Genomic DNA, 13,870 nt, shown 5'->3' on the forward strand with positions numbered 1-13,870 from the left:
CAGTCACGTAAAGGGCATTCTGTGTTTACAAAAAAAATTAGTAAGAATAATAACCGACTCAGATAAGTTGGAACACTGTAAACCCTTGTTTGTTAAATTGCAATGCCTGACAGTAATAAACTTGTACATCTATAATGTTCTATTGTATGTTAGGAACAATATTTCCAATATATCATCAAGAAGAGATGTACATAGCCATAACACCAGGAACAAATCATGTTTAGATGTATCATATAAAAGACTATCCAAGTTGTACAATAAGTTAAGTATAGATTTAAAAGAGTTACCTGTCAATATCTTCAAAGCTAAGTTGTACAGAATACTAGTAAATAATCCTTTCTATACAGTAGACAAATTTTTTGAAACTGAAAATACTGTCTTTCAACACTGTATCTAGCAGATGGCCTAATGTAATCCAAACTAAATTGTATTGCTTTATGAGCTGAACGACAATAAAATTTGACTGATTGATTGTTAATGACCAAGAGCAGTGACATTTGTGTAGAGTTGCCATTGCTAACAGATGAGAGAGACTGCATTAAATAACCACAGAAATCAATGTGGGACATAAAATGCACATATCTGTTAGGACAGTGGGGTGAAATTTGGCATTAATGGGCTATGACAGCTGATGACCAACACAAGTGCCTTTGGTAACAGCACGACATCACATGTGCACCTATCCTGGGCTTGTGATCATATCAGTTGGACCCTAGATGACTGGAAAACTGTGGCCTGGCCAAATAAGTCCCAATTTCAGTTGGTAAGAGCTTATGGTAGGATTTGAATATGGTGCAGATTCCATGAAACCATGGGCCCAAGTTGTCAACAAGGACTGTGCAAGCTGGTGGCGGCTCCATAATGGCGTGGGCTGTGTTTATGTAGCATGGACTGGACACTGTGATCCAACTCAATCAATCATACACTACAAATGGTTATGTTCAACTACTTGGAGACCATTTGCATCCATTCAGGGACTTAACATATCTAAACAACAATGGAGTTTTTATGGATTAAAATGCACTGTGTGATGAGGCAACAGTTCTTTGTGATAGGTTTGAAGAATATTCTAAACAATTCAAGTGAATGATATGGTCACCCAGATAGTCCAACATGAATCTCAATGAATCCCATCCAACATGGAAGGGACATAATCAAGAGGTCAGTTTCCAGAATGAGATTTTCACTCTGCAGCGGAGTGTGCACTGATATGAAACTTCCTGGCAGATTAAAACTGGGTACCGGACCAAGACTTGAACTCGGGACCTTTGCCTTTCGCGGGCAAGTGCTCTACCTACTGAGCTACCCAAGCATGACTCACGCCCCGTCCTCACAGCTTTCGCAGGAGAGCTTCTGTAATATTTGGAAGGTAGGAGACGAGGTACTGGCAGAAGTAAAGCTGTGAGGACAGAGCGTGACTCGTGCTTGGGTAGCTCAGTTGGTAGAGCACTTGCCCGCGAAAGGCAAAGGTCCCGAGTTCGAGTCTCGGTCCGGCACTCAGTTTTAATCTTCCAGGAAGTTTCATATCAGCGCACACTCCACTGCAGAGTGAAAATCTCATTATGGAAACATCCCCCAGGCTGTGGCTAAGCCATGTCTCCGCAATATCCTTTCTTTCAGGAGTGCTAGTTCTGCAAGTTTCGCAGGAGAGCTTCTGTAAAGTTTGGAAGGTAGGAGACGAGGTACTGGCAGGAGTAAACTTATGAGGACAGGGCGTGAGTCGTGCTTGGGTAGCTCAGTTGGTAGAGCACTTGCCCGCGAAAGGCAAAGGTCCCGAGTTCGAGCCTCGGTCCGGCACTCAGTTTTAATGTGCCAGGAAGTTTCATATCAGCGCACACTCCACTGCAGAGCGAAAATCTCATTCTGGAAACATCCCCCAGGCTGTGGCTAAGCCATGTCTCCGCAATATCCTTTCTTTCAGGAGTGCTAGTTCTGCAAGTTTCGCAGGAGAGCTTCTGTAAAGTTTGGAAGGTAGGAGACGAGGTACTGGCAGGAGTAAACTTATGAGGACAGGGCGTGAGTCGTGCTTGGGTAGCTCAGTTGGTAGAGCACTTGCCCGCGAAAGGCAAAGGTCCCGAGTTCGAGTCTTGGTCCGGCACTCAGTTTTAATCTGCCAGGAAGTTTCAAGAGGTCAGTTCATGCACAAACTTCTGCACTGGCAACACATCTGCAATTATGGATTGCTATCGAGACAACATTGTTCAGTATTTATGCAGGTGATTTCCGATGACTTGTAGAGTCCATGCCATGTTAAGTTATGCCTACCAAAAGTACGTCTGACACAATATTAGAAGGTATCCCATGACATTTGTCACATCAGTGTGTAGAACCATTGTGTAGAATTATTGAATTTTTATTGAATTGAACTATATTATTGAATAATACCTTATAATATAAACTTTTGTATAATTGCATAGTGGTACAGTGAAGGCCATAAAATAAATTTACTTTTCTTAGAATGAAATACTGTTTCACCATTGGGCTGTCATTTCTTAACCACAGTGTACATCCTGTGAAATGGGTATTTTGTTGTTAAACAAGCAGCAGAAATCAGAATGTGCAAGAACAGTTTCAACTGGGACAGCAGCTATAATCTTAGTGGTATGTGGAAGCAGGCTCTTGATCCCATGAAGACATAGAGAAATATGCTGGACTGTTTACTTTCCTATGAGAGAGTGGTGGTGCTACTGCTATGGACATGGATACAATCTCTGCCAGCATGACATAATGGTGTTGCACATAGATTAATTGCAAGCCATCAAAGAGCTTTGAATTATAAATTGTTACCATAATAGCAGCCATATTAGTCAGTTGTTTCTGAGAAAGTGAATGTAAGATTTTGTTAAAAGCTCAATATTTTACTCAGATCCACCTGACAAGAAAACTGAAAATGTATTGTACAACAAATTTCATTATTAGTAAGTGCACTAGAAACATACTTTTGATGGGATTATGTTGTCTTCAGTTGATCTAATACTGATTCTTCAGTGTGGTAATTTATCACTGATTTGTTTTGCCATCCTGTGCCCCACAAATTAAGTGTCATTTTTTTTGTACATACTGGAATTACTACTGTAATAATAACAATTAATTAGTGTGTGACTCTTTCATTTACTGCATCAACTGAAGTAAAACCATACAAAAATGATCTGATTCTCCCTCATTATTTTGTCTCATATACACATTATTGTTTGCAAAAAAGATCTTACAAGTCACTTTTACACTTTGAATCACAGGAATTGATGGAAAAACTGCATATACCAAGAATGATGTGAAAAATCTGAAGGGAGACAAAGGTCTGAGACGGCAAGTGAAACTACCAAAGACTCTGCTTGGAGTATGTACTGCACTGGCTCTTGAAACAAATGGTAGGTAACACATTTATTTCAGCTTTTTTTAAGAATTTCATATTTACCAATGAAATGAGGAAGTTCCCTACTTTGCGTTTTCATGTGCAAACTAAAATTTGCCTCTGCTTGTAATCCTATGGCGCATTTTATATTATGAGGTGCTACTTCTTCAGTTAACAGATCACAGGATTAAAGAAACTAAATTTTATCTTTACCTTTCTTTGCCTTACATTCCAGCATTTCCACTTTAGAGTTGATCAACATTGTATGTTAACTATTTCAGCAGTTTTGACATTCACACTTACTTACTTTCTGAAAAACTGTGATTGGATTAACATGTGCTGTTTGGTAGCATTCTCACAACAGCTACACTATAGACCTCCAGAATACAATTTTCATTCATTTCTTTATGTAAATGTCTACACCTCACTTTTTTCCTAATTTTTCAGCACCGTAAAGTTTTTATTATCATGTTTGTCAGTGTTTAACGTTCAATGAACTATTATTTATCAAAGAAAAAATAATTTCTGAACAATCATGCATTTTCATAATACCCTTCCTCCAGTTCACCTCCACCCCCACCACATACCACTAAAACAAGTAATGCAGTAACATTACCAAAAACATTATTTTTGTAACTACACTCATGCTCATAAATTAGGGATAATGCTGATACATGATAAAACAACACTCTGGTGGGCAGTTTGTGGGTTTAAATCACCACGGGGCATGTAGCACCAGTTTTGTGTAGTTCCACATTGTGTGGCACCACATTCTGCAATTATCCTTAATTTATGAGCATGAGTGTATATTAAACCCTGTACATAAATGTTCCCTTCAGATAAGCATAAAAGGTTAAGGACAATCAATACCAAAGTTGTGATTTATTAATGACATGTTATTTCAGAGTGAAAGTAAGGAACACATAGAAAAACTGTTAAATGGAATGGAAAACTACTTAGAGTAGAATCTAGGTTAAGGACAAACATAGCAGCGATGAGCAGTAGAGCAAAGGAGACTGGGACTTATATCTTATCCTTACTAGCTTCTTAACACTATGATTGTTTGAATAGTGGGTGTGCTGGAAAGAAACTCTAAATCATATTATTAACATGTGGAAACATTTATTTTTCCCATTATCCACATTTAAAACTACCACAGACTCATCATCAGAACTTTATTTTGTAGATTACATGAAGCTATGTGTTGAAGTTACAGTGCTGGTGAAAGTTGTTTTCACTTGTAATCTATAAAATATTTGCAAAATATATGTGCAAATATATATATTTGGGCTTATCTGCTATCATATCCAGGATGTTGTAAAAGCCCATCTTGAGAGCATCTATCTTCACCGGTGTAAAGTCTCAGTTTTTATATATACATGTGTCACTGTGTACAAGCATCCAACTTAAGTGATCAAAAAGACTGTGATGTGAGAGAAAGCACTATACCATACTGGAATCTTTGACATGTAAATTTTCATTTGTGGGAAGGTAGTACACAAATCTTGTGCAACAAAGTTTAGTAATTTTAGGCCTCTCTCTCATTTTAAGCAAAGGGTGGACACAGTAAACTTCACAACATGTGTCACTAGTGTAAAATATGTATATGTGGCATATGACTATATCTACTGAATTCTAAACTTAAGCTTTATGTTAAAAGCTTTATGAGAGGAGTGACCATTTTAATTTGTGAAGCATTCAGCAATCGAGCAATTCATAACAGCATGCTCATAGATATGGAGATTATAACTGCATTAAGTAAACTGAAAATATATGCCCTCGCAGTAAGGACTGAGGTCAGACATCGAACTTAGTTACAATGACCAGGTACAAGAGTAACCATACCTCGAACTCATCTCACATTCACAGCATTTGTAGTCAAAACAATTGCTTAGAAACTTCCTTAAAACTCTGTACTCACATGGCCTCAAACCCAAATCTCCCCCCTGCCCCCCCCCTCCCCCGTCCCACCTTACTATTTGGTTAACGTGATGATATTACCGTGATTGCGTATGTCTAATGAATATGATTTTCGACAACACTATGGTCTCCAAAGAAAATATGACTGGATGGTGGAAAGAAGTCTACAACAAATTGTTCTAATGAGCAATTTATTCTACTCCAGCATTTTCTACTTATTTGTATTTGGTTTAATACATAAACAGTGGTATCACGCATGTAAAATATGAAACTAAAAGGAGTAATACGTGACTTACGGTGTTCACAACAAATCTAATTGAAATAACAGAGAAATTAATTAGTATGATTATCAGCCCAATTGGGCACTGTCTGTCCAATCTCTGGTCCATAATGTGGACAGTATTGAATATGTAACCATTTGGCTGAACATGTGGCAACAGAAAGTTGACACACATTTCTGACAACACAATAAATTATGAAATAATAATGAACAAAGAAAGCAATCATCTTATATCATTAATATTCAACTATTTTAATTTAAATAATAAACTCATTGTGGAAAAGTAAATGATTAACTGGAGGTAGCACTTTTGTTACGACAATAATCTACATAACCTAAGATTAATGTTTGCTTACATTCACTGTTTTCCTCGATATGGCAAGCTATTAACTTTCAGTAGAATGTAATTTCTATGAACATATACTGGATCAAATAAGCAACTGTTGGCTTTGAGCGAAATACGAACTATGGAAGTACATAATAGCATTATTACAATAGACACGGAAATGAAACATATAAATTTAATTTATTCTTTTCTTTAATTTGAGATTGCCAGAGTTACTTTAACTTTAGTTACTTTACTTTACTTTGTTGCCACTCAATTAGCAAGAATGGCATTGTCTCTGAATATAATTGAACAATACTGTTAGCTTATTGAGGCTTCATTATTAATTATGTGCAATTATCTTTTTAGGAAACAAACAGAATTTATAATGATAGTCTTTTAATACTTTTCTTTTAACTATTTAAATAACAACACTCAGGTATTCAATAACTGGAAAGGAATGGAAACCTAAGTAGATGACAATGACTGAGGTTAATGACAAGCTCAATTACCTATACTTTTTATGCACAACATTTATTACTGGAATAAAATTAACTGTGAATGTCACTGGGTAATGCTTCACAAAGTTAATAACATGAACAAAAAATAAAACATTCTTATAGTTTGTTGTAGATGTTAAGCCATCACATTCATTGTTGTCTACAGTGCTCCCATTACGCCATGTAATATTGTGGGCTCACCTGGATTCACAGTGACTAGTTATGGGGCAGGATCTAGCCTCTAACATCTGCCCACACTTGTCCTGATCTTGTTGCCTCACTAGCAACAATTGTGCCTCACATTGGCCGGACAGTGCACACCATTTAACATAACTAGGTAATACCTCACAAAGTTTATGACATGAACAAAATTACAACATTCTCACACTCATTGCAGATGTGAAGTCATCGTCTTGATTTTCATCTACAATGCTCTCATTGCTCCATGTAATATTGCGGCCACACCTGGATTTTCAGTGACCAATTATGGGGCAGGATCTTAATGTTATTATAGTCTCTTACATCTGTCCACACTTGTCTTGCTCTTGGTGCCTTTCTAGCAACAACTGCGACTCATACAGGCATGACAGTCCAAGCCACTTGCATATGTTCACTCTTACGTCTCTCTCCTGTGTGCTCTGCTCTGATGTCACATTCAGGTCCAGACACAGCACTCCTACAAATGTCTTTACTCACTACCAATGATATTGCTTTTCCTAACTTTCCACAATGGCATTAACTCAGAATAAATACATTGTAATACAAAATAATGTACACAGGTTACAGCACATACTGCATTTCTAAGTAACATACAATATCTAAATATTTACAAAATAAAACAAGTTTACAATAAACATAATGGGCAAAACTTTTAGGCAGCACATCTCTATTATAGTGTCACAGGTGTTCTTACCAACTTAGCTATCCCGATAGGGCTGGCTATCTGTCCTCCCTGCTTTTGTTCTGCTGGTGCCTCTGTCCTGCTTTTGAAATGAACAGAAGCTCTCCTGCATACCTAGTGGATCTAACAATCTTGTTCTGATGCTGTCCTGTCGGGTGAGACCACTCCTCGTCATGCTCACGAATGGGTGTGGGAGTGTAGGCTACCAGTTGGATGGCTCTACCACACACATTCTGAGTGCACACGAGCCACTCACCCAGCTGCCTGCGGGAGGGCACTCGAGCTGGAATGACCTGCCCCAGGCTGAAGGTATAAGCTGTTTCTTTGCAATACAGTTTCTACTGTAGGAGACCAGTACTGTCAGAATTAAGCTGTGAGGATGGGTCATGATTTGTGACAGGGGTACTCAGTTGCTAAGGGCTCTGTCCATGAAAGGTTAACCAGGTTCAAGTCCCAGTCTGGCACACAGTTTTAATCTATCGCAAAGTTTCAAAACAGTGCACACTCTGCTGGAGAGTGAAAGATAATTTCTGAAAACATTTGCTTTGTCAGCAACATACTTCTTTGTGTTCCCATATGTCCAGATAACTCCATGTTTGGGGCTACTTGAACATCTTGCTTTATTTCATACAAAACTTTGAGTTCCAAGTTTGAAGGATTCTCATATCACCACATAAGTAAGTAAAAAAATGCATCTGGGCTTATTTGAATTACTATTAGGAATTGTTTAATGAACATCTAAAGCCTTACATGTACTGAATAAACAAAAATAACAAAGAATGATTAAACAGACTGGAAATAAACTTTACAAAATACATAAATAACACATGAACTGAAAAACAATGCGTTAACATGAAATGATTAAATTAAATCAAAATACTAATAACATAGGAAACCATCCAAATCACTAACATCTAAGAAAAATTAACCCAACAATATGAAAAACAAATAAAATTTTTAAATTTGACACAGAATTAACGTTTGTAATCATAGCAAGCAACGAATAGAAGAAGAAATTATCAAAAAGGAAATGCCAAATTGTTTTATTTTTTAATACAGTTTTAAAATTTTTCACAAAATTAATGATCATTATCTAAGTAATCAGTGAATAAAATGACACTCATGCCCAGGAGCAGCACGGGGGGGGGGGGGGGGGGGGGGGGGGGGGGAGATGCCCATCTCCATACCCTGCCCCAGCTCTCAGGGAAAGGAAGAAATGTAATCTAATCAGGAGTTTTTCTTTCAAGAAAAGATTTCAATGTCAGTATTACACAGTTTTTTTAACACAGCTGGAACTGGAACCTTTTATGCCTACTTTAAAGTAACCATTCATCTTTCAAATATTAAAAATACTTCAAACCCCCAGGTCTAAGAAACTGACAAAAACTAAATGATCAATATTGTCTTAAGGATGTGGTTTCACTTTGTAACCACTAGGGCATATAGTTTTCAACCACCTATTATTCATGTGATATATTTGAAAGAAAATCCCAATTTTCCCTAAATACAATCACACATCTCTAAACTTGCATGAACTAATAATGCCAAAAACTAATTATTGTTCTAAATAACAAGAAAAATTGGCCTAAAATGTAATAAATTTTGTATCAAAACTATGTATTACCCCAGTGATTTTATTTCAAAACCACTCATAAAAGAGGTAGCACAAACTCAAATATACACTAGAATAACATTAGATATAATCGCTTTCACTGTCAATGACCTCCTAAGTACATCCACACATAGCACAGTCTCTGTGCCAACTTGTTTTGAACACTATATGTGACTGCAACAATGCACTACATTTGTAGTACCTCAGTGTACCATAAGATGTCTCTGTCTTGCAACAGGATTGATAGTTTCATGCTAAGTGCACTGGTACATTAAAATAAAAGTAAATAAAATGGGGTCTCAAACAGAAAACACGTATTCAAAGGGTTAAATGTAATTGCAAGGCACATTGAAGCTCTGTGATTTTCGATCTGGTATGTAGTCTTTGTCCTTGTCACTGTCCTCTACAGATTCATCATCTGAATCCTCACAGTGGGGGTAGTTGTAGTACATGTCAGTATTTCCACCAGTGCATGGGCTACAGATCCATCTACAGCATTTCACACAATCAATCCAATGAGATTGGCCTCTATAAACTTCCCAGTTTATGTGGCAAATACTAAACATAAATGTGTCTACAGTTGTTCTGCACCTAACACAAACTGGTCTGTTTTTGCAAAGATTTTGGATACTTGAGGATGAAAGTCCTTTTTGGCAGGATTATGTCAATGCTGAGACACTAAAACTCACAGGAGGTTCTATTTCAATCTCCTGCACATGTGCAGCATATGGATGTACCAAACTCCTACCTAAATTTCTGTCTTTTTCCTCACCATCTAATCGATCAGGAATTCTTTTCTACATCTCAGTAGGGTTTGGTGGATGTAGACCAGTAGCAATAAATGCTGATACTAAAATTTTGCTCAGGTTTCACTAATTCCAATCTATAGTCTGTTTAATGAGATAGGAAACTGTTCTTTTGGAATACAACCATGATACCAACTCTCCTTTCTCCATTGGTCCAAAATTCCTCTCCATTTTCTTTTCCACGGGCAAATACTGCAACATCAAGGGTTCGCGTGAGGTGTTGCATATGGTGGGAATAGAGTGATTTAAATTTTACTATGTCTGCATGTCTCAATCTCTTTAGTAGAAAAGTAACTAGCAAGATTGTCTCCTAATAACATCACTGAGTCTTCAGGACCACGAGTAGCTTCAAATATATCAATAGAATTTTAAAGAACGATGCTTTGAGCAGTTACTATCAAACCAACCACTTGGATTGCTGGCATATTTTGTACCAGCTGGTCCACCTTCTACATCTACATTTACATCTGCATAGATACTCCACAAGCCATTATGCAGTGTGTGGTGGAAGATACCCTCTATCACAACTAGTCATGTCCTTTCCTGTTCCACTTGCAGATAGAGTGAAGGAAATATGACTGTCTATATACCTCTGCATCAGCTCTAATTTCTTTCATCTTATCTTTGTGGTCCCTACACGAAATGTATGTTAGCAGCAGTAGGTTCATTCTGCAATCTGCTTCGAATGCCAGTTCTCTAAGCTTTCTCAGTGGTTTTCTTCAAAATGAACGAATTATTCCTTCCAGCGACTCCCACTTGCATGCCGATCAAATCTGCTGGTAGCAAATCTAGCAGCTCACCTATGAATTGCTTTGATGTATTGCATGAATGGTTTGTTAAATGTGGAATTTAAAACTTTCTTTTGCTATCTGCTACTGCCAAGCCAGACTGGTCAATGAGTGGTTGAATGGAAGCCTTAGACCTGCAGTCCAGTTGTTGTACAGATTCTGTGCCTTGTACAAAACCATAGGAGGAAGCAGATGTGCATACCATCAGGCTAATTGAAGCACAGGAGTGCTCTTTTACCCTTTCTAACCTTTTTTTGTTTCTGGATCCAGGTTGTCTGTATGTTGGTCTCATCATAATTGTAGGTAGTTGTGCCTTTCACTTTCTGGAGAGCAAGTTCAGCATTACTGAAGAAGTTCAAAATGCCCTTACAATTGACAGATGAGTTGGGCTGCTTTGTATTTGAAGCAATTGTAATGGGCAGGTTGTTTCCAACTCAGTCATAGGATTTTTATCTATCACTCATCATTTCTTTCACCTCTACCAATTATTATTGATGTGAAAAATTCTGAGTTGCATAGTGCTTCAGAATCCACATAAAACTGTAGGTCCTCCTATAACTGGTTGGGTAGCTCAGTTCAAAGGTCAGAGAAAGGCAACAGCATACCACCTCCAACATGAAAATGTCTAAGAAAGCACTGTGGTGTTCAAAACAGTCTTCGAATTGATATCTTCTTTACTTATCTACATTTGTAGCCTATGAGCCACATTATGGTGTGTGACAGGAGTTACCTCTGGTATCAATATCGTTTCCCTTCCTTTCCGGTTCCATACACATACTGCCTGTAACAGAATCAATTATTGTTAAAAGTGTGTATTACATCTAATTTCTCTTATTTTGCTTCCATGATCATTTTGTGAAATGTATTTGTGAGAAAGTAGTTTGCCAAGTTTTGTGGTTTCCACTGAAACTGACTCAAGCTAAAATCTTTTTATGTTAAGGACTCGTAACTCACAGCTTTCTGTAGTCTTATATGAATATAAAGGCCATTACATATGTTATAACCTAATGAAAATCTAGGGATATCTGCATCAAATTTCCTCTTTTTCTTTTTAACTTCCTTTATTGATTTACCTACATTATAATTGAATTCTTCAATCTTTGCATGTCAATAGTTGCACATTCTCACTTACGGTGATTATAGACATTAAATCAGGGTTGCCCAAACTATGGCCCACTGGCTTCATGTGAATATTTTCAATTTAAAACTCCTGCTATTCTCTCATTGATCCTTTTTTGTCAGCCATTATTGTTAGTGTTAAGTATATTATGTGCAGCCCAAATATACTTGTCTTTTTCCAATGTGTCCCAGGTAAGCAGAAAGGTTGGACATCCCAGCATTAAACAGTATATTGTTAGTCAGTATTTACTGAAATTATTAGTGTTACAGGATAACTGAAGTGAGTATATTTAAGTGTTAAAATATTGTTTCAAAATCATGTTTATAACTATACACATTCCTTTTCAATCCATGTTGGCACTGAAACATTGATCCTGAGACCACATCCTCTTCTCTTATATTTGCCTCTAATGCCAGGAGATAAAACTGTCAGTGGGTTTTTGTCAGTAATTCATGGTTTACAGCAACATAAAACAACAAATATTTGTAGTCTTGAAAGGTTCATACATCATACTTTACTCCCATGTGACTTTTGCAGGATCAGTTTTTATGGCTAAGAAACTTGAAATGGAGAAGAAGAGCTTTGTTAAAAAATATCTTAATGTCTTCTCTAAGAGAGTTGTCAACAGTGCTGCCCCTTTCACCTGTCAAGCTTGTGAATGCACTGCACACAATAATGGTGTAAGCTACACAGAATGTTTTCCATGTGAATATCCAGTACCATCACACATAGATCCAGTAAGTATGTTCATACCATTTAGATATCTTTTAATACATTATTATTAATGTCTAAATTACATTCTGAGTTGTAGTTCTTCCTTAAATTAACGTAAGCTAGTTTTCATATAAAAGTGAAAATAAGATCTCTATCTGCTCTGAACTGTGCTATAAAGTGATTAATGTCTCTTTACTTTGCAGGAGTTTACAAGAGACATGGATATTCCAATAGAATATCAGTCAAGTATTGACTACACAGATGATGATGATTATTATTGAAAATTATACTATTTATAAATGAGGTCTTATTTATATGTAAAAAGTTGATAGATATTTTCACTGTAAATACATCATTTTGAATCACAATTGTTGGAAAGATATGACAGACTCTGTGTGTGTGTGTGTGTGTGTGTGTTGTGTGTGAGTGATGTGTAAATACTATGTAAATTCTGCATGTTATGAAAGCATCTGAATTGTAATTTATGTGACAGCTTGTAATTAAAGAACTTTTGTCATAGCACACCATTGCCTATTTCAGTATATATTGATGAAAAATCTTACATAAGTGTATATAACTACTCACTAAATAGAAGAGTCCTTTGCAGTGGCAACTACAGCATAGAAAAAGGATGATAAACTGTGTGAAAGCTGAACATTTTATCATTTCTGTGTTCTCACTTTGTCCATTCCCTGGTGCCTTACCCTTTCAATGAGTAGTTACCTATTCTCTTTCATACCAGTTTTATAGCATCATTACTGCACTGTAGGCTACATTCTGCCCCATCAGTTTTACATTAAATTATGGAGAACCAGAAATGACTTTCATCTTGTAAATATCTTTTTCAGGAAACATTAAGAGCAGACAGTAATTTGTATGTGAGTTATGGTGTTAGACATCCATCTCCAAGATACTATCCTTAAGTATTTATTTGGAAAATGATCTAAAAATTGACATTAGAATCAGATAATCAGATACAGATAGAAAAGTTTTTGATGTAGTAGATGATGATTTTTTTTTCCAGCCGGATGGAGGGGGGGAAGGAGGGGAATCGGTGGGGGGTAGAGAGAGAGAGAGAGAGAGAGAGAGAGAGAGAGAAGAGGTGGTTTCCATCATCATGGTGGGGGTTACGGCTTCAGTGTCATACATAGCAAAAAGAGAGAGAAGAAGGTGGTGATAAGTTAATTACTATTACTGAAACACCATTTAAAAATTAAGGGTCTGGCATCACAAGAGACATCAGACTTTTCCCATGATTAGCATACTATAAAACTGTGAGTGCGCTGTTAAATCAAAATTCACTATCCAGTTTTAAGAATACATTAAAACATAGGTAACAAGAATATGAAAATAAATACAGGGCCATTTGATATTTGTACTTTAATATATAGAGAAATATATTAGTAAGAATGATTATGGCGATGTGGGTAACAGTTCACACTTTAAACTCAGCTTCTGTTTACTTCAGGATGACATTACGAACATTAATTTCAATGAGTTAGCAGTGTTTCCATATGTTAGGTCTTGTATTAGGAAATTTAGTAAGCTCTCA

The 13,870-nt window shown here is 36.8% G+C and overlaps 1 protein-coding gene across 1 annotated transcript in view; it reads left to right on the forward strand.

The window, feature by feature from the left end:
* The window catches only part of LOC126185051 (uncharacterized), a 707,909-nt gene extending 695,066 nt beyond the window's left edge, over positions 1-12,843 (forward strand). The window contains exons 71-73 of the mRNA XM_049927806.1: positions 3,237-3,368; positions 12,142-12,341; positions 12,522-12,843. Of these exons, the coding sequence (XP_049783763.1) occupies positions 3,237-3,368; positions 12,142-12,341; positions 12,522-12,599 (410 nt within the window). The 3' untranslated portion in view covers positions 12,600-12,843. The remainder of the gene's footprint in view (positions 1-3,236; positions 3,369-12,141; positions 12,342-12,521) is intronic.
* The last annotated feature ends 1,027 nt before the right edge of the window (positions 12,844-13,870 follow it).

Source organism: Schistocerca cancellata, chromosome 4, assembly GCF_023864275.1.
Source record: "Schistocerca cancellata isolate TAMUIC-IGC-003103 chromosome 4, iqSchCanc2.1, whole genome shotgun sequence".
Lineage (NCBI taxonomy): Eukaryota > Metazoa > Arthropoda > Insecta > Orthoptera > Acrididae > Schistocerca > Schistocerca cancellata.